At 33.7% G+C, this 26,149-nt stretch overlaps 1 protein-coding gene across 1 annotated transcript; it reads right to left on the reverse strand.

The window, feature by feature from the left end:
- Nucleotides 1–1,748: 1,748 nt before the first annotated feature.
- On the reverse strand, nucleotides 1,749–16,264 carry LOC132562490 (kynurenine 3-monooxygenase-like; the record flags this gene model as incomplete). The annotated part of the gene is made up of 11 exons (XM_060227235.1): nucleotides 1,749–1,910; nucleotides 2,827–2,940; nucleotides 3,091–3,192; nucleotides 3,543–3,625; nucleotides 4,102–4,159; nucleotides 5,312–5,401; nucleotides 7,846–7,903; nucleotides 8,325–8,518; nucleotides 11,880–12,048; nucleotides 15,677–15,764; nucleotides 16,216–16,264. Coding segments are annotated over 11 exons (1,167 nt in total), but the record flags the coding sequence as incomplete, so codon positions are not given.
- Between the last annotated feature and the right edge of the window lie 9,885 nt (nucleotides 16,265–26,149).

Raw genomic sequence — 26,149 nt, forward strand, 5'->3', positions numbered from 1 at the left:
GGTCCCTGAGCATGCGTACTGAAAAAACTAGAGTGTGTCTACAATAAATGTCGGCCACGATTCAATCAGATATCTGGTGATGTTTTATAATCCGAGTGATCCGGTGGGAAAACTCAACAATAAGGAAAATATAATTCATACATGTAAAAGAATATTTCATTATTTATAAATATAAATTTTACTTTGATTGTTATGTACAGTTTACTTGAAAACTGAAATGCTTTAGTTAAATTGGCACATTTCTCAACAACAATCTATCTATATAGACAATACTTTACCAAAAATAATAATGTATTGTATACTGACAAAACTTAACTTACAACAATCATATTTGTATACTGTAAATGTGGAAATTTTAACTTGGGGGAAATTACACTAAATATATGAAAACCATCAACTGCGTAAATTTCGCTCTTGCCTATGAATTTGTCAGATATTTTCATACATGTTAAAACATACATTAAATTGCCACATGTACAGTTTGTTCAAATCCCCCGTCCTGTAAATAAAACCACATTTGCTGGTGACCAAACTGATTTTTAATGAAGCTTTAATTCATGTACATAAATCTGATTTGCTCATGTTGTCCTACAAATAATATGGGACAGTTAAGTAGTACCTATCACCAAATCATAATCAAGATTTTATCAAGCTTGTTCATGTCTCTTCTGTTCTCCAATAGAGTTAAAAGTACAAATACACTGTAAATGCCAATTTGTAAAAAACAATTTGAAGTTTTTACAATTATATAAAAATTTGGCAAATTCCTTGAAAAAGAAACAAGGGAGAGAACCAGTGGTTAGATGGAGCACACTCACAGTTCACGAAGACAACCAGGGTTTGTTGTAAAACAACTACAGTTCATATCAAGAAAGAGAATTAACATATAATTTGAAAAAGACACTGAACAATACAAGATTTAAACATTTCTACAATGCTGATGATATATACCATACAGCACTCTCATACGTAGTACCTAGTAGTGATACTATCACCCACATCTGTCACAAGTCAGTAGTGATACTATCACCCACATCTGTCACAAGTCAGTAGAGATGTTAACAAGCATCACCCACATCTGTCACAAGTCAGTAGTGATACTATCACCCACATCTGTCACAAGTCAGTAGAGATGTTAACAAGCATCACCCACATCTATCACAAGCCAGTAGAGATGTTAACAAGCATCAACCACATCTGTCACAAGTCAGTAGAGATGTTAACAAGCATCACCCACATCTTTCACAAGTCAGTAGAGATGTTAACAAGCATCACCCACATCTGTCACAAGTCAGTAGAGATGTTAACAAGCATCACCCACATCTGTCACAAGTCAGTAGAGATGTTAACAAGCATCACCCACATCTGTCACAAATCAGTAGAGATGTTAACAAGCATCACCCACATCTGTCACAAGTCAGTAGTGATACTATCACCCACATCTGTCACAAGTCAGTAGAGATGTTAACAAGCATCACCCACATCTGTCACAAGTCAGTAGAGATGTTAACAGGCATCCAGCTGTCACAAGTCAGTAGAGATGTTAACAAACGTCATTCATATATTGGTTTCCAATACCTTTCAGTGTCGTGTTTACTATAGAAAACTCATCCATAGAGCAATACATGAAAAAAATAATGGTTTGAAGACATCATCAACACTTGACATTCAGCACAACAGTTCAATGCTTGATAATTCCCAGCACACGTTATTCATCATCTGAGTCAATACAAAGATCCTGTAAAACCTTAGTGTTGTATCCATGGACCCAATGCTGACTTAACATTTCCAGTTACGTCCTCCATCAACGTCATCAGAAATGATCGTTCTTTGGTGAGCATACGTTGGCCAAACACTATGATGGACAATCCCAATACTACACAACCAATGTTGAGAGATGTTGTCAGCATCTGAAATCGTATAAAGAATGTAAAAATGTGTGTACATTCATTTCACAGAGTTGACCAATATTGTAATATGAGTTCATACACTATATTTGCATGTTCAATATGATACTATATATCATTACTATTGATACAAAATAGAACCTTGTTGTATGTAATGTACATAAATAGCTTTGATACTAACATTAAAAGCGATAGAGTAGATATATACAGTATTGAAATCCATCTATAATTCTAATCTAACATGTTGGGTGTTGTCAATGAAGCAAATAGTCTCTAAATACCTTCACTTATTCTCCGTGTACTTTTGCAGGAGTCTCTTCCTGTCTACATGTAAATCTTTCTTTTGTTCATATCTCATCCTAGTTTTATTGAAGTTCAGTTTGGATTATGATTATGTTGACATGTTGGTATTTTCATACGGTTTATTGACTGGTGGACAATTTTTACTTATGAACAACAAACTTCAACTTTAAACAATCACTTTTTTGATGGTCTATTATGTAAATAAACAACAATCTATAAGTGGTTTGACATCTCATATATGAAATATGTTTAGTCTTTTATTTCTATATCCTGCAGCAGGAAATTAGCAATACAGCAATTTACTGCTTTGAAACCAAGTTCAGTAGTTTCCACCTTTCATTCCGATTCAATCACTATATTTGTAAATTCATGGCAATGCCAAAATAAAAACTAACAAATGCAGCACATTTCAATCTCATTAATGTTGGCATGGAAATGGCAAGCACACAAAATGATGCCTAACTGAAAAGCTCTGTCATTTATATCAACTATAAATACAATACCATAACAGTTTAATGCTTAATAATCTAATAAAGCTCTATAACACTTGGTATCCTGAAAAAGTTGAGAACCACCTTAGGATGCTTATATGATCCTATGGGACATCAATTCTTACACCTGAATAGATTTCGAGGTTGTTACATGTATAATCTACTAATTTGATACTAGCCTTGTCCTGCCATTCCCGTCGCATAATACACTGATGGTACCGCGTTCTTGAAAAAGACACCTACAAAGTTAAAATTTCTGAGGTTAAACAGCAGATCAGACTTGTTACTTGAAACAATCAATCAAAGGTCAAATACTTTAAAATTACATCTAACACAGGTCAAATGATTCAATATCTAACTTCAGTAGAATCTAGTGTGGAACACCATACCATAGTATATAGAGGGATCCAGGTGTTGGGGAAAAGTCTGTAAAGAAAGTTATCCAGCTTCTTCCTCAGCAAAAACATCTTAGAGTTCACAGACTTCCTCATCTGGGAAATATATATGTCAATATTATTACAGGTCTCCCCATACAGATATATACATACAGATATATACACAGATATATACACAGATATATACATACAGATATATACACAGATATATACAGATATATACAGCTATATACATAAAGATACATTTATGATATACTGATAGACACAGCTTTTTAATTCTACTGGTGTAATTCATAATAACACTCACAATAATTACATTTATCTCACAGCATAGAACTACCAGGAGAATTTTAAGTATAAGAGTAAATGTTTCCATATTTTCTTGTCCTGAGATTCACAATAAATAAGCTTTACTAACATTAAAAACCTTTGATAATACTACACACCTCAACATAGTTGTACATGGCCAAATCATTGATAGCCTGTGCATCAGGTTTTCTGTACTCGGTATAGGCTTTCAAGGCAGCATCTAATAAAGGTAACAGATAGGCTTAGTCATAATTAAGTATTCATACTGCCAAACCCTACACATATAGAGCTATCTTTATCTGACCATCTGTATGTCTATGAAAATGGAGATGATCTCTTGATAATTTTACACAAATACTCCAGAGAAATGTAGACAGTAAAATATATCAATGGTTGTAAGGAAACATTTGCTTTATATGATGCTTTGTTACTTACGAGTGATCCCATTACACTTGTGTTTACTGTGTCTGTACATTATACAAACATTATCTAGGAAGAGTACAGAAAACATCGCTGACACCATCAGTATTACAATTGGCAGCCTACAATATCAACAACAGTATGGGGAAAAAAAATCTATAATATTCACAAGTGTTGAGAAAAAAAAATCTCTGACCTTATCATAAAAAATATAATTTGTGAGCCTTTTAATCAAAGTAACACAGATACAACCTATTTTATATATGTAAAACTTACCAAAATCATCATTATACTCATTAAGTTTGTCATTGAACACAATACAGTCTTCAAATCCCTGAAAATACAAGTATACAGATGTAACATATACAGGCACATAATGAAATGTTGAATATAATTTATCTCGGCAAATTGTTAGTTCTGCTTATCATGTATTTCATCTTCACTAATTCTCTAAACCTTGAAGTATTCCAACAACAAAGCAGAAGTACTTTGATATGACAACTTACAGAGCAGAAGTACTTGGATATGACAACTTACAGAGCAGGAGTCCTTGGATATGACAACTTACAGAGCAGAAGTACTTGGATATGACAACTTACAGAGCAGGAGTACTTGGATATGACAACTTACAGAGCAGGAGTACTTGGATATGACAACTTACAGAGCAGAAGTACTTGGATATGACAACTTACAGAGCAGGAGTCCTTGGATATGACAACTTACAGAACAGGAGTCCTTGGATATGACAACTTACAGAACAGGAGTCCTTGGATATGACAACTTACAGAACAGGAGTCCTTGGATATGACAACTTACAGAACAGAAGTCCTTGGATATGACAACTTACAGAACAGGAGTCCTTGGATATGACAACTTACAGAACAGGAGTCCTTGGATATGACAACTTACAGAACAGGAGTCCTTGGATATGACAACTAACAGATCCTCCCACGACAATATTGCTATGATTTAAAGTGTTGTTGCTTTGTTGATCACATTGATCAGTTTATTAGAGTTCACTCATAACAAAACTCATGAATATTGAATACACTTGCACTTTTGCTCATGGCAGAGTTGTAGGTTCCATGGGCATCATCTTGTAGACAAGACAAAAAGGCTAGTTTGATCCTTTGATGTACAAACAAATCTCAAAGTCAAATAATGTTATAGTTTAATGGCTTTCAAGTTGGGTATCACGCCTTTATAATCTTCAAAAGGGGCATATCAGCCTGTGATTGGACAGTTTTTTTTTCTCCTGGAGCCAATCAAATTATTTCACTGGTGTTTTCAATTTTGCCATGACATGTTCCAGGAGTGCAGAGAACAAAAGTGATTGTAACCCCTGGAGTATCAAGGATGGTTCAACGGGTGCAGAGAGTGAAAGTGATTCTAACCCCTGGAGTTAGCGAGGATGGATCCAGGGGTGCAGAGAGCGAAAATTAATGTAACCCCTGGAGTATTGAGAATGCTGAAAACCTGATCTTACCGCATTCATACCCTGTCCATAAAAGGGAACCATGGCATGGGCGGCATCACCCATGATGACTGTCTTACCCCCAACATGGTATGGTGAACACTGAAACAGAAATATGTCTGTAGACAATATAACAGTACATACTTATATGTGTAATCAATAATCAACATTTGTCAGACAAATGAACAGTGTGGAGTGTACTATCACTGATGTACGTAGTGTACAAGATGGTAAGGAACTGACCTTCATCAGACAAATGACCAAAGTCAAGCATACCAGTACTGATGAATGCAGTGTACAAGACGGCACAGAATCAATTGTTACTATCCTGTGTAGTCATTGAAACATACCACTCAAATCTATGTTTATCCCAGTGTAAAACAGTCTACAGATTAAAACACATATCTGGGAATGAGTGTAAAACGGTCTACAGATTAAGACACATATCTGGGAATGAGTGTAAAACATTCTACATATTAAGACACATATCTGGGAATGAGTGTAAAACAGTCTACAGATTAAGACACATATCTGGGAATGAGTGTAAAACATTCTACATATTAAGACACATATCTGGGAATGAGTGTAAAACAGTCTACAGATTAAGACACATATCTGGGAATGAGTGTAAAACATTCTACATATTAAGACACATATCTGGGAATGAGTGTAAAACAGTCTACAGATTAAGACACATATCTGGGAATGAGTGTAAAACAGTCTACAGATTAAAACACATATCTGGGAATGAGTGTAAAACAGTCTACAGATTAAAACACATATCTGGGAATGAGTGTAAAACAGTCTACATATTAAGACACATATCTGGGAATGAGTGTATAACATTCTACAGATTAAGACACATATCTGGGAATGAGTGTAAAACAGTCTACATATTAAGACACATATCTGGGAATGAGTGTAAAACAGTCTACAGATTAAAACACATATCTGGGAATGAGTGTAAAACAGTCTACATATTAAGACACATATCTGGGAATGAGTGTAAAACAGTCTACAGATTAAAACACATATCTGGGAATGAGTGTAAAACAGTCTACATATTAAGACACATATCTGGGAATGAGTGTATAACATTCTACAGATTAAGACACATATCTGGGAATGAGTGTAAAACAGTCTACATATTAAGACACATATCTGGGAATGAGTGTAAAACAGTCTACAGATTAAGACACATATCTGGGAATGAGTGTAAAACATTCTACATATTAAGACACATATCTGGGAATGAGTGTAAAACAGTCTACAGATTAAGACACATATCTGGGAATGAGTGTATAACATTCTACAGATTAAGACACATATCTGGGAATGAGTGTAAAACAGTCTACAGATTAAGACACATATCTGGGAATGAGTGTAAAACATTCTACATATTAAGACACATATCTGGGAATGAGTGTAAAACAGTCTACAGATTAAGACACATATCTGGGAATGAGTGTAAAACAGTCTACAGATTAAAACACATATCTGGGAATGAGTGTAAAACAGTCTACAGATTAAAACACATATCTGGGAATGAGTGTAAAACAGTCTACATATTAAGACACATATCTGGGAATGAGTGTATAACATTCTACAGATTAAGACACATATCTGGGAATGAGTGTAAAACAGTCTACATATTAAGACACATATCTGGGAATGAGTGTAAAACAGTCTACAGATTAAAACACATATCTGGGAATGAGTGTAAAACAGTCTACATATTAAGACACATATCTGGGAATGAGTGTAAAACAGTCTACAGATTAAAACACATATCTGGGAATGAGTGTAAAACAGTCTACATATTAAGACACATATCTGGGAATGAGTGTATAACATTCTACAGATTAAGACACATATCTGGGAATGAGTGTAAAACAGTCTACATATTAAGACACATATCTGGGAATGAGTGTAAAACAGTCTACAGATTAAGACACATATCTGGGAATGAGTGTAAAACATTCTACATATTAAGACACATATCTGGGAATGAGTGTAAAACAGTCTACAGATTAAGACACATATCTGGGAATGAGTCTGTATAACATTCTACAGATTAAGACACATATCTGGGAATGAGTGTAAAACAGTCTACATATTAAGACACATATCTGGGAATGAGTGTAAAACAGTCTACAGATTAAGACACATATCTGGGAATGAGTGTAAAACAGTCTACAGATTAAGACACATATCTGGGAATGAGTGTAAAACAGTCTACATATTAAGACACATATCTGGGAATGAGTGTAAAACAGTCTACATATTAAGACACATATCTGGGAATGAGTGTAAAACAGTCTACAGATTAAGACACATATCTGGGAATGAGTGTAAAACAGTCTACAGATTAAGACACATATCTGGGAATGAGTGTAAAACAGTCTGCATATTAAGACACATATCTGGGAATGAGTGTAAAACAGTCTACATATTAAGACACATATCTGGGAATGAGTGTAAAACAGTCTACATATTAAGACACATATGTAAATGGTACTTCCCATCAGTAAGTAACAGTCTCTTACTTTGATAGAAACCATGGGCAACGCCTTATTTTTCCTGAAGGTCTCTTTAATGGCTTCTCTGAAATATTGAAATATCAGCATATTTATCTCTTACATGAACTTAACATTAACAATCACGGTAACAACTTAATTTAATATCTGCTGTACTTAATAAAAAATGATTTTTCCATAATTTTCAACCTAAAAGTCATCAATGACTATTATTAAAATGTAAAGAGTTTGTCATATACTACATTCACTACTTAATTAACACCACAAATGTATGTTTTTATGATTGAAGTTCTCAGCACAATCAAGAAAGTTTCCTAAAAAGATGCTCAGTCACTTACACAATAACATGTGATACAGAAAATGACAGGGAAAGAAAACATGTAAACTGAAGAGTCATTTAAGATTGTGATATGTAGAGACTTAACTGACATCTACACACAGTAGTCAAATCTCTTATGTAAAATACTTGGATGTATCTTTGAACCTACTCTCCAATCAGAGGAATGGAATCTGGAAACTTCTCCCGAAAGAAACCCATAGCTTCCTCTCCAGAACTGATGCCGTTGAAGATATCAAAAGGCATGAAGAGTGTTGCTGTAAAGCTCTTGTCTTGGTTTGGCAGGGCAATCATCATAAACTCATTCCTCGGCCAAATGTGGAGATAGTTCATTCCCATATTAAACTATCATATACAACAAAAACAAACTTCATACACCTTTCTAATAGCAAGGAACATTGTTTCTAAACAACAACTCTTATAATTTCATATGTTTTTTATAAATGTAACACAAAAGTGAAAAATACTGAAGCACTTGATATATCCTTAAGCACATGTATAAGTGATGGATGTCTAGGTATCCAAATTTTTATAGAGTTATTTGTCAATGTAACAAAACACTTTAATTAACAAAAGGTCTACTGGTCTTAACGGTCACCTGATGATAAAGACCTATATATGAAGAGGACAAGAAGGCCTAAAATAAATTGCTCAACTACTATACAGCTAACATAGATTACACTGTTGGCTCATAAAAACATTTTTTGCAAACTCACATTCTTTATACATTCTACAACACAAATGCCATTACTCCAAAACTATTGCTTGTTGAAAAAGAAATTTTAAGATTTCAACTCACTAAACCCAAGAGATCTTGAATATAGGTCAATGTCAATTATTTGAACAAATCCATAGCCCTTCATCTACTTATATTAAAGAACCAATATCGACAGCCTGGACCTTTTTGTTATTGAGAAGAAGTCTTTGAAAGAAATTTCACATATTTAACCCTGTTGACCTTGAAAGTGGGTCAAAGTCATTAATTTTGAACAAACTTGGTAGCCCTACATTCAATAATGGAACAGGATCAATATCAGCACCCTTGGCCTTTTGGTTATTGGGAAAAGATTTGAACACATTTGACCCCTCTGACCTTGAAAATGGGTCAAGGTCATTCATTTTAACAAACTTAGTACCCCTTCATCCCAGCATGCCACAGGCCAATATCAGCACTATGGGATTTTGGTTAAAGAGAAGAAGTCATTTGAATAGAAAGTTTATGCACAGCAGATGGTGGACAGTGCACGACAATGGATAAAACACTATGGCTATATGATGTTTCTGTGATAACAAGAAATCCAAGAGGGATCTTGACACCCACCATGGTTTGATGTTTTTTCTGATTCATCCCAAAACCAAAAGGGCAAAACTAGGGAGCAAATGAAACCTGTATATGGTTTGAAAAACATTCACCCAGTAATGCTTCAATACTAGCAATAATTCAAGTCTAATATGAAATATTAGGCAGGTTTACACAGCATATAGAGAGGCCAGCCTGCCATCTTAATGACCATGCCCCATCGCTTTGTCATTACAGTCGGGGTCACCTCGGAGCTAACTAAACATTACCTCAAAGTCAGGGAGATATCAGCTCTCCATGTCTATCACCTTCCAACATACACACTACATTGAAAGGCAGTTTTATAGAATTTACTACACCTTACTGACATGTAAATATAAGGTCACAGTTCAACTGTGGACAAGGTCTGTTAGCTGCATGTTATGGTACCCAGACAGGACATGCCCCAGGGCAACCATCTAATTACATTTATCTCAACAAGCTATCTGGTGTTAGTTTAGCCTACAGCCCAGACCACTATTAAGAAATTACCCCCTCCTTTCACACTTCATTAAAGAATTTACTATCCAGATAAAGGGAATTTCTGGGATCCAATCAGAACAGCTGATTGTCTGACCTATTCACATTACTAACACCAGTAGTTAAGGGCCATTATGTTCTGACCACCAGATCTTAGAGACGTACCATCCTCCACCCCACTGCTGCCACCGATATCTCACCTCTGATAAGTTGCTTTTCATTTTCTCAGTTCTCCCTTGGTTGACCATGCCATGGTCAGTTGAATAGTTTCTTTCTCAGGCAATCTATCAATTTCATTCTACTGCATTCTGAAGATTTGGGACTATTGCAGTGGTAGTGTGTTATAGCATACCACATTTACTATTATGGCTACCAGTCTGCTGCTATATACCCCAAGTCGGTCAATTTCACACACACCTCAGAACCAAGAGTTAGCTGGAACGCAACATCTACTCTTATGGCTCAGGGTAAGTCATGATTCAAACCCAGGCCTAGTGGACTCAAGACTCTTTACTGTCCACTGTGGGACACACTGTTTGGGGGGGCCTGCTGCAGTAACCTGGTGGTAGTACTAACATATCACATGGCCTATTATTGCCTCCAGTATTCTTCTATACACCCCCAGACTGCCAATTTCACAATCCAGAACCGAAGGTTTGCCGGAGCACATCCATCTACTCTCATGGCCTTGACTAAGGTTTTTACCCAAATCTTGGCCTGGCGATGGACCTTTTTTTTTTTTGCTGTTCACTGTGGGTGCTTGGCTACACTTTATGGGCCTATGGCAGTAAACTGGTACCATATAATAACACATCACATGGACTATTAATTATATAATGTTGCCAGCTTACTGCTGTACCCCCCAAATCGGTCAATCCAACTACAGAACCTGGGGTAAGCTGGACTGTCTACATCAACTCAATACAGCCATAGATAAGACAATATGTTGAATCCTATTGCTTAATTGATGTAACTCCCAACCCTGGCCGACTCCTGGACATTCTTTGAGGACCAAGCTATGGTATCCATGAGCTTTTGGTCAGCCGTAGTTCCAAGTCATGTTCACCTCGAGTTGTTGGCCTTAGCTTTTCAGCACCTTGCTATACTTTAGCAGTACGAGGTCCATAGCTCACAGCTATGTCCTGTCAGGTCCAAGGGAGGTAACTGCTAAGGTGACAGGCACCCTTTATATATGCAAAACTTATAAATAAATTTCTGTAAATTGATATTACAGTATTTGTTGTGTAAACAATAACTGTGTACAGATAGATGATGGACAGATGGCAGAACGTGGTGGTAGAGTGATTTGAATCAATCACCATCATATAATTTGAAATCTTATAATTCTATCACTGAGCAAAACAGACAGATTTAAATAATGAGTTAATCTTAAAAGCAGGTATTTTTAAATCATGTTGTAAAAATTATTGATATTTTTTGTAAAATTAGTGTAATTTGTTATAAATTATTGATTCTTGTTGTAAAATTATTGATTCAAAATGTAAAATTATTGATATATGTTGTAAAATAAAATTATTGATTCATGTTGTAAAATTGTTGATTCAAAATGTAAAATTATTGATATATGTTGTAAAATAAAATTATTGATTCATGTTGTAAAATTGTTGATTCAAAATGTAAAATTATTGATATATGTTGTAAAATTATTGATATATGTTGTAAAATTATTGAATCATGTTGTAAAATTATTGAATCATGTTGTAAAATTATTGATTCATGTTGTAAAATTATTGAATCATGTTGTAAAATTATTAATATATTATTGATTCTCCATGTTTATATATTTGCACACATCTCTTAAGTACCTAACTTTATTAAAAAGTTTTCTACTGACATATAAAAAGGAACCTTTCAAAGTGAGCTCACCTGCCCGGAAGAGTTGGGAGGGATACAAAGCTCCATGTATCCATGCGGTATGTAAGTCTGCTCATAGTTGAGGAGAGTATCCTTCATCATTTGTTGTCGGACAGCTGAAAATGCGCCATCATTCCCAATGATCAGGTCAACACATAATTTCATTGTCTCCCCATCTTTACTGAAATAAAATGTTCAACTGCGATAAAACACTACAAATCATATTTAATCATAAAATATTTCTTTTCAGAAATCTCTGCTACCAATATATCTATGTTCAAGATGAGATATTTTTAAAGCAAGTTCACAACACAACAGAGTGCAATTTGATTCAAAAAGTACTTTAGTTTATATCCATGAAATACAAGATCCATGCAAGAATAACATATTTCAAAAGGGTTTAGGCCACAATTTTTCATAATGCCATATTTCAGTCTTAAAAATGTAACAATGAATGTAGTCAATAGTATCCTATCTATCTGAGCACACAGACTCCATCATCAACAGTATCCTATCTGTCTGGGCACACAGACTCCATAAAAACTGGCCCCGTTCCCTTTTGCTTAGTCCAGTGAATATGTATATTTTTAATGCAAAACGAGGTGCCATGCCTTGTGACATCAAAGTATTACTTTGGTAATAAGGATATTCAACTTTCCTGCTATGATACGACTACACATGTCACAACTTTATTCATTTCAACCAGAGACTCAAGTGGTGGGAGAAGGGATAACCAGATACTGGAGTGGTGGGAGAAGGGATAACCAGAAACTGGAGTGGTGGGAGAAGGGATAACCAGAGACTGAGGGAGAAGGGATAACCAGAGACAGGAGTGATGGGAGAAGGGATAACCAGAGACTGGAGTGGTGGGAGAAGGGATAACCAGAGACTGGAGTGGTGAGAGTAGGGATAACCAGAGACAGGAGTGATGGGAGAAGGGATAACCAGAGACTGGAGTGGTGGTAGAAGGGATAACCAGAGACTGGAGTGGTGGGAGAAAGGATAACCAGAGATTGGAGTGGTGGTAGAAGGGATAACCAGAGACTGGAGTGGTGGGAGAAGGGATAACTAGAGACTGGAGTGGTGGGAGAAGGGATAACTAGAGACTGGAGTGGTGGTAGAAGGGATAACCAGAGACTGGAGTGGTGGGAGAAAGGATAACCAGAGACTGGAGTGGTGGGAGAAGGGATAACCAGAGACTGGAGTAGTGGGAGAAGGGATAACCAGAGACTGGAGTGGTGGGAGAAGGGATAACCAGAGACTGGAGTGGTGGGAGAAGGGATAACCAGAGACTGGAGTGGTGGGAGAAGGGATAACTAGAGACTGGAGTGGTGGGAGAAGGGATAACCAGAGACTGGAGTGGTGGGAGAAGGGATAACCAGAGACTGGAGTGGTGGGAGAAGGGATAACCAGAGACTGGAGTGGTGGGAGAAGGGATAACCAGAGACTGGAGTGGTGGGAGAAGGGATAACCAGAGACTGGAGTGGTGGGAGAAGGGATAACCAGAGACTGGAGTGGTGGGAGAAGGGATAACCAGAGAATAAGTGGTGGTAAAAAAGGGATAAGCAGTGATATCTCTTTCCAGACAACCCCTCCAGACAGACCACAATGAAATGGAATGATAATCATTACTTGTGATACTATGAAGCTTTTGTGTATGTGATACCTACAGGTATTTAATGTTCAATTTCTGTTTGAAATCTGATGTTATCAGAAAGAAAACAAAACAGAATGTGTTTAGGGACCACTGTTTTGACATGTACAACAGCTTGCTTCACATGTGCACACACATCCACACTACATACATCTATACATATAAACCAGCCATTCCATCCTCCCTAGGAGATAATTTCGTTGTTGCAAATTATGTTTTAAAAATTCATTCTTGTACTCTGAAAAGTTTATGTACAAAAAATTGTGTATGCAAATACTATCCTAACATTTACGTACCATATATGGCCAGTCAAAGTGTGTGCATGTTATAGAAATTCACATTGAAAGAGTAAAGGATTCTCAACACGTGAAATCTTTCAAATCACTTAATTTAGAAGCTTTTACTGCTGAATTCATATTTTAATTAACTGGTCCTGGATATCTGCATAATCCTGGTGTATGTGTCACTGTCTACAATGTACAAATACATGGAAATGAATACATGATTCATATTTATGTGCATAAATACCTCTGTCACAAAATCATTTTATATCAACTCTGAATCTGACAAGCCGGAATTATTAAAAAATCTCTTGCATAAAGCCTGTAAAACCATATTCCATGTCATTTATAAACAGAAACAGCTGTTTTTAACATGTTCATGTATTCGCAGATGTATGAACATGTATAACTGAATATCCCAGACACACGTTTCTTTGGTAGGGATTTTTAACTAGGAAGATTTTATTTAAACAGTTTTTGTTTAATGGTATATAATGCTAAGTTAAAGTAGAATATTTCACTTTCAATCAAGGGTACTGCTAAAAACAGGATTATATGTGTCTTCCGTCTACACTACTATTTACATATTAGCCACAGTCGGTACCACGTCACTGGTCACCCCAACAAGTTTCCACTCCTGCATAACCAGTACTATTGACTGCCTAAAACAGGTAGTGGTATTTAGATTATGAGTAACAGAATCTTATGAAAACCAAAACTGTGGCCAAATCCATTTACATTTAATTCTACTGTGATATTTTGTAACTTCATGCAAAATTCCAAAATGAAATGAAACTGTTTGATTGTTGTATCTAACTGGTGACCTTGATGTAGAATATGAAAATGTTTGACTGTTGTATCTAACTGGTGACCTTGATGCAGAATATGAAAATGTTTGACTGTTGTATCTAACTGGTGACCTTGATGTAGAATATGAAAATGTTTGACTGTTGTATCTAACTGGTGACCTTGATGTAGAATATGAAAATGTTTGACTGTTGTATCTAACTGGTGACCTTGATGTAGAATATGAAAATGTTTGACTGTTGTATCTAACTGGTGACCTTGATGTAGAATATGAAAATGTTTGACTGTTGTATCTAACTGGTGACCTTGATGTAGAATATGAAAATGTTTGACTGTTGTATCTAACTGGTGACCTTGATGTAGAATATGAAAATGTTTGACTGTTGTATCAAACTGGTGACTTTGATAAAGAAGATGAAAATGTTTGACTGTTGTATCTAACTGGTGACCTTGATGTAGAATATGAAAATGTTTGACTGTTGTATCTAACTGGTGACTTTGATAAAGAAGATGAAAATGTATAGAGATATAAAACTAGTAGGGTAACCAGGTAATTAAATCAAAATCGAACAAGTCATGTATATAGATATAGTATACTACAGTGTATATATGTCATGTCAAACAATGTAAGGATATAGTATACTACAGTGTATATATGTCATGTCAAACAATGTAAGGATATAGTATACTACAGTGTATATATGTCATGTCAAACAATGTAAGGATATAGTATACTAGTGTATATATGTCATGTCAAACAATGTAAGGATATAGTATACTACAGTGTATATATGTCATGTCAAACAATGTAAGGATATAGTATACTACAGTGTATATATGTCATGTCAAACAATGTAAGGATATAGTATACTACAGTGTATATATGTCATGTCAAACGATGTAAGGATATAGTATACTACAGTGTATATATGTCATGTCAAACAATGTAAGGATATACTACAGTGTATATATGTCATGTCAAACAATGTAAGGATGTAGTATACTACAGTGTATATATGTCATGTCAAACAATGTAGATAGAATGAATTACACATATCAATAATTACCTTTTTAATTCCAGATTCCCGGTCTTTATATCACAGGAAATCAGTTTCTGACTGAAGTGCATTTTAACATTTGGGTATTCCTCAGCAGCTAAAAAGTGAATAGAAAACATGAAACACACAGATCTTTTTAGAAAAGGAAAAATATAGAACATTCTTAGCTAGGGGAACAAACAAAAATTGTGGAGACCATATTCATTAACCTGAGGTACCAGTACATAGTTAATACCTCACCAGTAAGTCCTTCTGTAAGCTGTTAAATATGTTCTATATGATATATATCAAATCATACACAAAGCAAATACAAGCACAGAACAGGTAGTATCTCTTGGAAATATTATCAATGACTTGAGCTTTTTCATATTCAGAAGTTATTCAGAAGTTCTAAACTACAACGAAAATCAAATTTCCATGGAAATAGAGATTGTCTCATGGGCCAAATACCTACAGGTGTTATTGTTAAATTCTTTACATATGTAATTGTGAACTTCACCAAATAGTTTACAAACTTAACTGATAAGACCAAGAAATATATCTTTTACCTGATAATAACACTTCATTGAGTTTTCGTCGGTCAACAGACATGATATACTGTAAAAAATAGGAAAGTCAAACTTAAGTAATTCGCAAGTCAAGAACTACATCTAAACTGTCACTCTTACTGTAAATCTATGACGACATTTGAACTGACTTTCTGATTGTAAATCTATGACGACATTTGAACTGACTTTCTGATTATAAATCTATGGCGACATTTGAATTGACTTTCTAATTGTAAATCTATGACAACATTTGAACTGACTTTCTGATTGTAAATCTATGACAACATTTGAATTGACTTTCTGATTATAAATCTATGGCAACATATGAGCTGACTTTCTGATTGTAAATCTATGACAACATTTGAATTGACTTTCTGATTGTAAATCTATGACAACATTTGAATTGACTTTCTGATTGTAAATCTATGGCGACATTTGAACTGACTTTCTGATTGTAAATCTATGACAACATTTGAATTGACTTTCTGATTGTAAATCTATGACGACATTTGAATTGACTTTCTGATTGTAAATCTATGACAACATTTGAATTGACTTTCTGATTATAAATCTATGACAACATTTGAACTGACTTTCTGATTGTAAATCTATGACGACATTTGAATTGACTTTCTGATTGTAAATCTATGACAACATTTGAATTGACTTTCTGATTGTAAATCTATGACGACATTTGAACTCACTCTCTTACTGTAAATCCATAATGATATTTGAACTCACTCTCTTACTGTAAATCTATGACAACGTTTGAAATGACTTTCTGATTATAAATCTATGGCGACATTTGAATTGACTTTCTGATTGTAAATCTATGACAACATTTGAACTCACTATCTTACTGTAAATCCATAATGATATTTGAACTCACTCTCTTACTGTAAATCTATGACAACGTTTGAAATGACTTTCTGATTATAAATCTATGGCGACATTTGAATTGACTTTCTGATTGTAAATCTATGACAACATTTGAACTCACTCTCTTACTGTAAATCCATAAGGATATTTGAACTCACTCTCTTACTGTAAATCTATGACAACGTTTGAAATGACTTTCTGATTATAAATCTATGACAACATTTGAACTGACTTTCTGATTATAAATCTATGGCGACATTTGAACTGACTTTCTGATTGTAAATCTATGGCGACATTTGAATTGACTTTCTGATTGTAAATCTATGGCGACATTTGAACTCACTCTCTTACTGTAAATCTATGACAACATTTGAACTGACTTTCTGATTGTAAATCTATGACAACATTTGAAGTGACTTTCTGATTGTAAATCTATGACAACATTTGAACTCACTCTCTTACTGTAAATCCATAATGATATTTGAACTCACTCTCTTACTGTAAATCTATGACAACGTTTGAAATGACTTTCTGATTGTAAATCTATGACGACATTTGAACTGACTTTCTGATTATAAATCTATGGCGACATTTGAATTGACTTTCTGATTGTAAATCTATGGCGACATTTGAATTGACTTTCTGATTATAAATCTATGACAACATTTGAAATGACTTTCTGATTATCAATCTATGGCGACATTTGAACTGACTTTCTGATTGTAAATCTATGGCGACATTTGAACTGACTTTCTGATTATAAATCTATGACGACATTTGAACTCACTCTCTTACTGTAAATCTATGACAACGTTTGAACTGACTTTCTGATTGTAAATCTATGACAACATTTGAAATGACTTTCTGATTATAAATCTATGGCGACATTTGAACTGACTTTCTGATTGTAAATCTATGACGACATTTGAACTGACTTTCTGATTATAAATCTATGACGACATTTGAACTGACTTTCTGATTATAAATTTATGGCGACATTTGAACTGACTTTCTGATTGTAAATCTATGACGACATTTGAACTGACTTTCTGATTATAAATCTATGACAACATTTGAACTGACTTTCTGATTGTAAATCTATGACGACATTTGAACTGACTTTCTGATTGTAAATCTATGACGACATTTGAAATGACTTTCTGATTATAAATCTATGACAACATTTGAACTGACTTTCTGATTGTAAATCTATGACGACATTTGAACTGACTTTCTGATTGTAAATCTATGGCGACATTTGAACTGACTTTCTGATTGTAAATCTATGGCGACATTTGAACTGACTTTCTAATTGTAAATCTATGACAACATTTGAAATGACTTTCTGATTATAAATCTATGGCAACATTTGAACTGACTTTCTGATTGTAAATCTATGGCGACATTTGAACTGACTTTCTGATTATAAATCTATGGCGACATTTGAACTGACTTTCTAATTGTAAATCTATGACAACATTTGAACTGACTTTCTGATTATAAATCTATGACAACATTTGAACTGACTTTCTGATTATAAATCTATGGCGACATTTGAATTGACTTTCTGATTGTAAATCTATGACGACATTTGAACTCACTCTCTTACTGTAAATCCATAATGATATTTGAACTCACTCTCTTACTGTAAATCTATGACAACATTTGAACTGACTTTCTGATTGTAAATCTATGACAACATTTGAACTGACTTTCTGATTGTAAATCTATGACAACATTTGAACTGACTTTCTGATTATAAATCTATGGCGACATTTGAACTGACTTTCTGATTGTCAATCTATGACGACATTTGAACTCACTCTCTTACTGTAAATCCATAATGATATTTGAACTCACTCTCTTACTGTAAATCTATGACAACATTTGAACTGACTTTCTGATTGTAAATCTATGGCGACATTTGAACTCACTCTCTTACTGTAAATCCATAATGATATTTGAACTCACTCTCTTACTGTAAATCTATGACAACATTTGAAATGACTTTCTGATTATAAATCTATGGCGACATTTGAACTGACTTTCTGATTGTAAATCTATGACAACATTTGAACTGACTTTCTTTCTGATTGTAAATCTATGACGACATTTGAACTCACTCTCTTACTGTAAATCCATAATGATATTTGAACTCACTCTCTTACTGTAAATCTATGACAACATTTGAAATGACTTTCTGATTATAAATCTATGGCGACATTTGAACTGACTTTCTGATTGTAAATCTATGACAACATTTGAACTGACTTTCTTTCTGATTGTAAATCTATGACGACATTTGAACTCACTCTCTTACTGTAAATCCATAATGATATTTGAACTCACTCTCTTACTGTAAATCTATGACAACATTTGAAATGACTTTCTGATTATAAATCTATGGCGACATTTGAACTGACTTTCTGATTGTAAATCTATGACAACATTTGAACTCACTATCTTACTGTAAATCCATAATGATATTTGAACTCACTCTCTTACTGTAAATCTATGACAACATTTGAACTGACTTTCTGATTGTAAATCTATGACGACATTTGAACTCACTCTCTTACTGTAAATCCATAATGATATTTGAACTCACTCTCTTACTGTAAATCTATGACAACATTTGAACTGACTTTCTGATTGTAAATCTATGACGACATTTGAACTCACTCTCTTACTGTAAATCTATGACAACATTTGAAATGACTTTCTGATTATAAATCTATGACAACATTTGAACTGACTTTCTGATTGTAAATCTATGACGACATTTGAACTCACTCTCTTACTGTAAATCCATAATGATATTTGAACTCACTCTCTTACTGTAAATCTATGACAACATTTGAACTGACTTTCTGATTGTAAATCTATGGCGACATTTGAATTGACTTTCTGATTGTAAATCTATGACAACATTTGAATTGACTTTCTGATTGTAAATCTATGACGACATTTGAATTGACTTTCTGATTGTAAATCTATGGCGACATTTGAACTGACTTTCTGATTGTAAATCTATGGCGACATTTGAACTGACTTTCTGATTGTAAATCTATGGCGACATTTGAACTGACTTTCTGATTGTAAATCTATGGCGACATTTGAACTGACTTTCTGATTGTAAATCTATGGCGACATTTGAACTGACTTTCTGATTGTAAATCTATGACGACATTTGAATTGACTTTCTGATTGTAAATCTATGGCGACATTTGAACTGACTTTCTGATTGTAAATCTATGGCGACATTTGAACTGACTTTCTGATTATAAATCTATGGCGACATTTGAACTGACTTTCTGATTGTAAATCTATGACAACATTTGAACTGACTTTCTGATTGTAAATCTATGGCGACATTTGAATTGACTTTCTGATTGTAAATCTATGACGACATTTGAACTCACTCTCTTACTGTAAATCCATAATGATATTTGAACTCACTCTCTTACTGTAAATCTATGACAACATTTGAACTGACTTTCTGATTGTAAATCTATGACGACATTTGAACTGACTTTCTGATTGTAAATCTATGGCGACATTTGAATTGACTTTCTGATTGTAAATCTATGACAACATTTGAACTCACTCTCTTACTGTAAATCTATGACAACATTTGAACTGACTTTCTGATTGTAAATCTATGACAACATTTGAACTGACTTTCTGATTATAAATCTATGGCGACATTTGAATTGACTTTCTGATTGTAAATCTATGGCGACATTTGAACTCACTCTCTTACTGTAAATCCATAAGGATATTTGAACTCACTCTCTTACTGTAAATCCATAAGGATATTTGAACTCACTCTCTTACTGTAAATCTATGACAACATTTGAACTGACTTTCTGATTATAAATCTATGGCGACATTTGAATTGACTTTCTGATTGTAAATCTATGACGACATTTGAACTCACTCTCTTACTGTAAATCCATAAGGATATTTGAACTCACTCTCTTACTGTAAATCTATGACAACGTTTGAAATGACTTTCTGATTATAAATCTATGGCGACATTTGAATTGACTTTCTGATTGTAAATCTATGACGACATTTGAACTGACTTTCTGATTGTAAATCTATGGCGACATTTGAACTCACTCTCTTACTGTAAATCCATAAGGATATTTGAACTCACTCTCTTACTGTAAATCTATGACAACATTTGAACTGACTTTCTGATTGTAAATCTATGACGACATTTGAACTCACTCTCTTACTGTAAATCCATAATGATATTTGAACTCACTCTCTTACTGTAAATCTATGACAACATTTGAACTGACTTTCTGATTGTAAATCTATGACGACATTTGAATTGACTTTCTGATTGTAAATCTATGACAACATTTGAACTCACTCTCTTACTGTAAATCTATGACAACATTTGAACTGACTTTCTGATTGTAAATCTATGACAACATTTGAACTGACTTTCTGATTGTAAATCTATGACAACATTTGAACTGACTTTCTGATTGTAAATCTATGACAACGTTTGAAATGACTTTCTGATTATAAATCTATGGCGACATTTGAATTGACTTTCTGATTGTAAATCTATGACGACATTTGAACTCACTCTCTTACTGTAAATCCATAATGATATTTGAACTCACTCTCTTACTGTAAATCTATGGCAACATTTGAACTGACTTTCTGATTGTAAATCTATGACAACATTTGAAATGACTTTCTGATTGTAAATCTATGACGACATTTGAACTGACTTTCTGATTATAAATCTATGACAACATTTGAACTGACTTTCTGATTGTAAATCTATGACGACATTTGAACTGACTTTCTGATTGTAAATCTATGACGACATTTGAAATGACTTTCTGATTATAAATCTATGACAACATTTGAACTGACTTTCTGATTGTAAATCTATGACGACATTTGAACTGACTTTCTGATTGTAAATCTATGGCGACATTTGAACTGACTTTCTGATTGTAAATCTATGGCGACATTTGAACTGACTTTCTAATTGTAAATCTATGACAACATTTGAAATGACTTTCTGATTATAAATCTATGGCAACATTTGAACTGACTTTCTGATTGTAAATCTATGGCGACATTTGAACTGACTTTCTGATTATAAATCTATGGCGACATTTGAACTGACTTTCTAATTGTAAATCTATGACAACATTTGAACTGACTTTCTGATTATAAATCTATGACAACATTTGAACTGACTTTCTGATTATAAATCTATGGCGACATTTGAATTGACTTTCTGATTGTAAATCTATGACGACATTTGAACTCACTCTCTTACTGTAAATCCATAATGATATTTGAACTCACTCTCTTACTGTAAATCTATGACAACATTTGAACTGACTTTCTGATTGTAAATCTATGACAACATTTGAACTGACTTTCTGATTGTAAATCTATGACAACATTTGAACTGACTTTCTGATTATAAATCTATGGCGACATTTGAACTGACTTTCTGATTGTAAATCTATGACGACATTTGAACTCACTCTCTTACTGTAAATCCATAATGATATTTGAACTCACTCTCTTACTGTAAATCTATGACAACATTTGAACTGACTTTCTGATTGTAAATCTATGGCGACATTTGAACTCACTCTCTTACTGTAAATCCATAATGATATTTGAACTCACTCTCTTACTGTAAATCTATGACAACATTTGAAATGACTTTCTGATTATAAATCTATGGCGACATTTGAACTGACTTTCTGATTGTAAATCTATGACAACATTTGAACTGACTTTCTGATTGTAAATCTATGACGACATTTGAACTCACTCTCTTACTGTAAATCCATAATGATATTTGAACTCACTCTCTTACTGTAAATCTATGACAACATTTGAAATGACTTTCTGATTATAAATCTATGGCGACATTTGAACTGACTTTCTGATTGTAAATCTATGACAACATTTGAACTCACTATCTTACTGTAAATCCATAATGATATTTGAACTCACTCTCTTACTGTAAATCTATGACAACATTTGAACTGACTTTCTGATTGTAAATCTATGACGACATTTGAACTCACTCTCTTACTGTAAATCCATAATGATATTTGAACTCACTCTCTTACTGTAAATCTATGACAACATTTGAACTGACTTTCTGATTGTAAATCTATGACGACATTTGAACTCACTCTCTTACTGTAAATCTATGACAACATTTGAAATGACTTTCTGATTATAAATCTATGACAACATTTGAACTGACTTTCTGATTGTAAATCTATGACGACATTTGAACTCACTCTCTTACTGTAAATCCATAATGATATTTGAACTCACTCTCTTACTGTAAATCTATGACAACATTTGAACTGACTTTCTGATTGTAAATCTATGGCGACATTTGAATTGACTTTCTGATTGTAAATCTATGACAACATTTGAATTGACTTTCTGATTGTAAATCTATGGCGACATTTGAACTGACTTTCTAATTGTAAATCTATGGCGACATTTGAATTGACTTTCTGATTGTAAATCTATGACGACATTTGAATTGACTTTCTGATTGTAAATCTATGGCGACATTTGAACTGACTTTCTGATTGTAAATCTATGGCGACATTTGAACTGACTTTCTGATTATAAATCTATGGCGACATTTGAACTGACTTTCTGATTGTAAATCTATGACAACATTTGAACTGACTTTCTGATTGTAAATCTATGGCGACATTTGAATTGACTTTCTGATTGTAAATCTATGACGACATTTGAACTCACTCTCTTACTGTAAATCCATAATGATATTTGAACTCACTCTCTTACTGTAAATCTATGACAACATTTGAACTGACTTTCTGATTGTAAATCTATGACGACATTTGAACTGACTTTCTGATTGTAAATCTATGGCGACATTTGAATTGACTTTCTGATTGTAAATCTATGACAACATTTGAACTCACTCTCTTACTGTAAATCTATGACAACATTTGAACTGACTTTCTGATTGTAAATCTATGACAACATTTGAACTGACTTTCTGATTATAAATCTATGGCGACATTTGAATTGACTTTCTGATTGTAAATCTATGGCGACATTTGAACTCACTCTCTTACTGTAAATCCATAAGGATATTTGAACTCACTCTCTTACTGTAAATCCATAAGGATATTTGAACTCACTCTCTTACTGTAAATCTATGACAACATTTGAACTGACTTTCTGATTATAAATCTATGGCGACATTTGAATTGACTTTCTGATTGTAAATCTATGGCGACATTTGAACTCACTCTCTTACTGTAAATCCATAAGGATATTTGAACTCACTCTCTTACTGTAAATCCATAAGGATATTTGAACTCACTCTCTTACTGTAAATCTATGACAACATTTGAACTGACTTTCTGATTATAAATCTATGGCGACATTTGAATTGACTTTCTGATTGTAAATCTATGGCGACATTTGAACTCACTCTCTTACTGTAAATCCATAAGGATATTTGAACTCATCTCTTACTGTAAATCCATAAGGATATTTGAACTCACTCTCTTACTGTAAATCTATGACAACATTTGAACTGACTTTCTGATTATAAATCTATGGCGACATTTGAATTGACTTTCTGATTGTAAATCTATGACGAGGACTCTCTTTGTAAATCCATAAGGATATTTGAACTCACTCTCTTACTGTAAATCTATGACAACATTTGAACTGACTTTCTGATTATAAATCTATGGCGACATTTGAATTGACTTTCTGATTGTAAATCTATGGCGACATTTGAACTCACTCTCTTACTGTAAATCCATAATGATATTTGAACTCACTCTCTTTAAATCTATGACAACATTTGAACTGACTTTCTGATTGTAAATCTATGACGACATTTGAACTCACTCTCTTACTGTAAATCCATAATGATATTTGAACTCACTCTCTTACTGTAAATCTATGACAACATTTGAACTGACTTTCTGATTGTAAATCTATGACGACATTTGAATTGACTTTCTGATTGTAAATCTATGACAACATTTGAACTCACTCTCTTACTGTAAATCTATGACAACATTTGAACTGACTTTCTGATTGTAAATCTATGACAACATTTGAACTGACTTTCTGATTGTAAATCTATGACAACATTTGAACTGACTTTCTGATTGTAAATCTATGACAACGTTTGAAATGACTTTCTGATTATAAATCTATGGCGACATTTGAATTGACTTTCTGATTGTAAATCTATGACGACATTTGAACTCACTCTCTTACTGTAAATCCATAATGATATTTGAACTCACTCTCTTACTGTAAATCTATGGCAACATTTGAACTGACTTTCTGATTGTAAATCTATGACAACATTTGAAATGACTTTCTGATTGTAAATCTATGACAACATTTGAAATGACTTTCTGATTATAAATCTATGGCGACATTTGAACTGACTTTCTGATTGTAAATCTATGACAACATTTGAAATGACTTTCTGATTGTAAATCTATGACAACATTTGAAATGACTTTCTGATTGTAAATCTATGACGACATTTGAACTGACTTTCTGATTGTAAATCTATGGCGACATTTGAATTGACTTTCTGATTGTAAATCTATGACGACATTTGAACTCACTCTCTTACTGTAAATCCATAATGATATTTGAACTCACTCTCTTACTGTAAATCTATGGCAACATTTGAACTGACTTTCTGATTGTAAATCTATGACAACATTTGAAATGACTTTCTGATTGTAAATCTATGGCAACATTTGAACTGACTTTCTGATTGTAAATCTATGACAACATTTGAAATGACTTTCTGATTATAAATCTATGGCGACATTTGAATTGACTTTCTGATTGTAAATCTATGACGACATTTGAACTGACTTTCTGATTGTAAATCTATGGCAACATTTGAACTGACTTTCTGATTGTAAATCTATGACAACATTTGAAATGACTTTCTGATTATAAATCTATGGCGACATTTGAATTGACTTTCTGATTGTAAATCTATGACAAC

Source organism: Ylistrum balloti, unplaced genomic scaffold, assembly GCF_031769215.1.
Source record: "Ylistrum balloti isolate Yb309-2 unplaced genomic scaffold, AGI_CSIRO_Ybal_v1 Utg371432, whole genome shotgun sequence".
Taxonomy (NCBI): domain Eukaryota; kingdom Metazoa; phylum Mollusca; class Bivalvia; order Pectinida; family Pectinidae; genus Ylistrum; species Ylistrum balloti.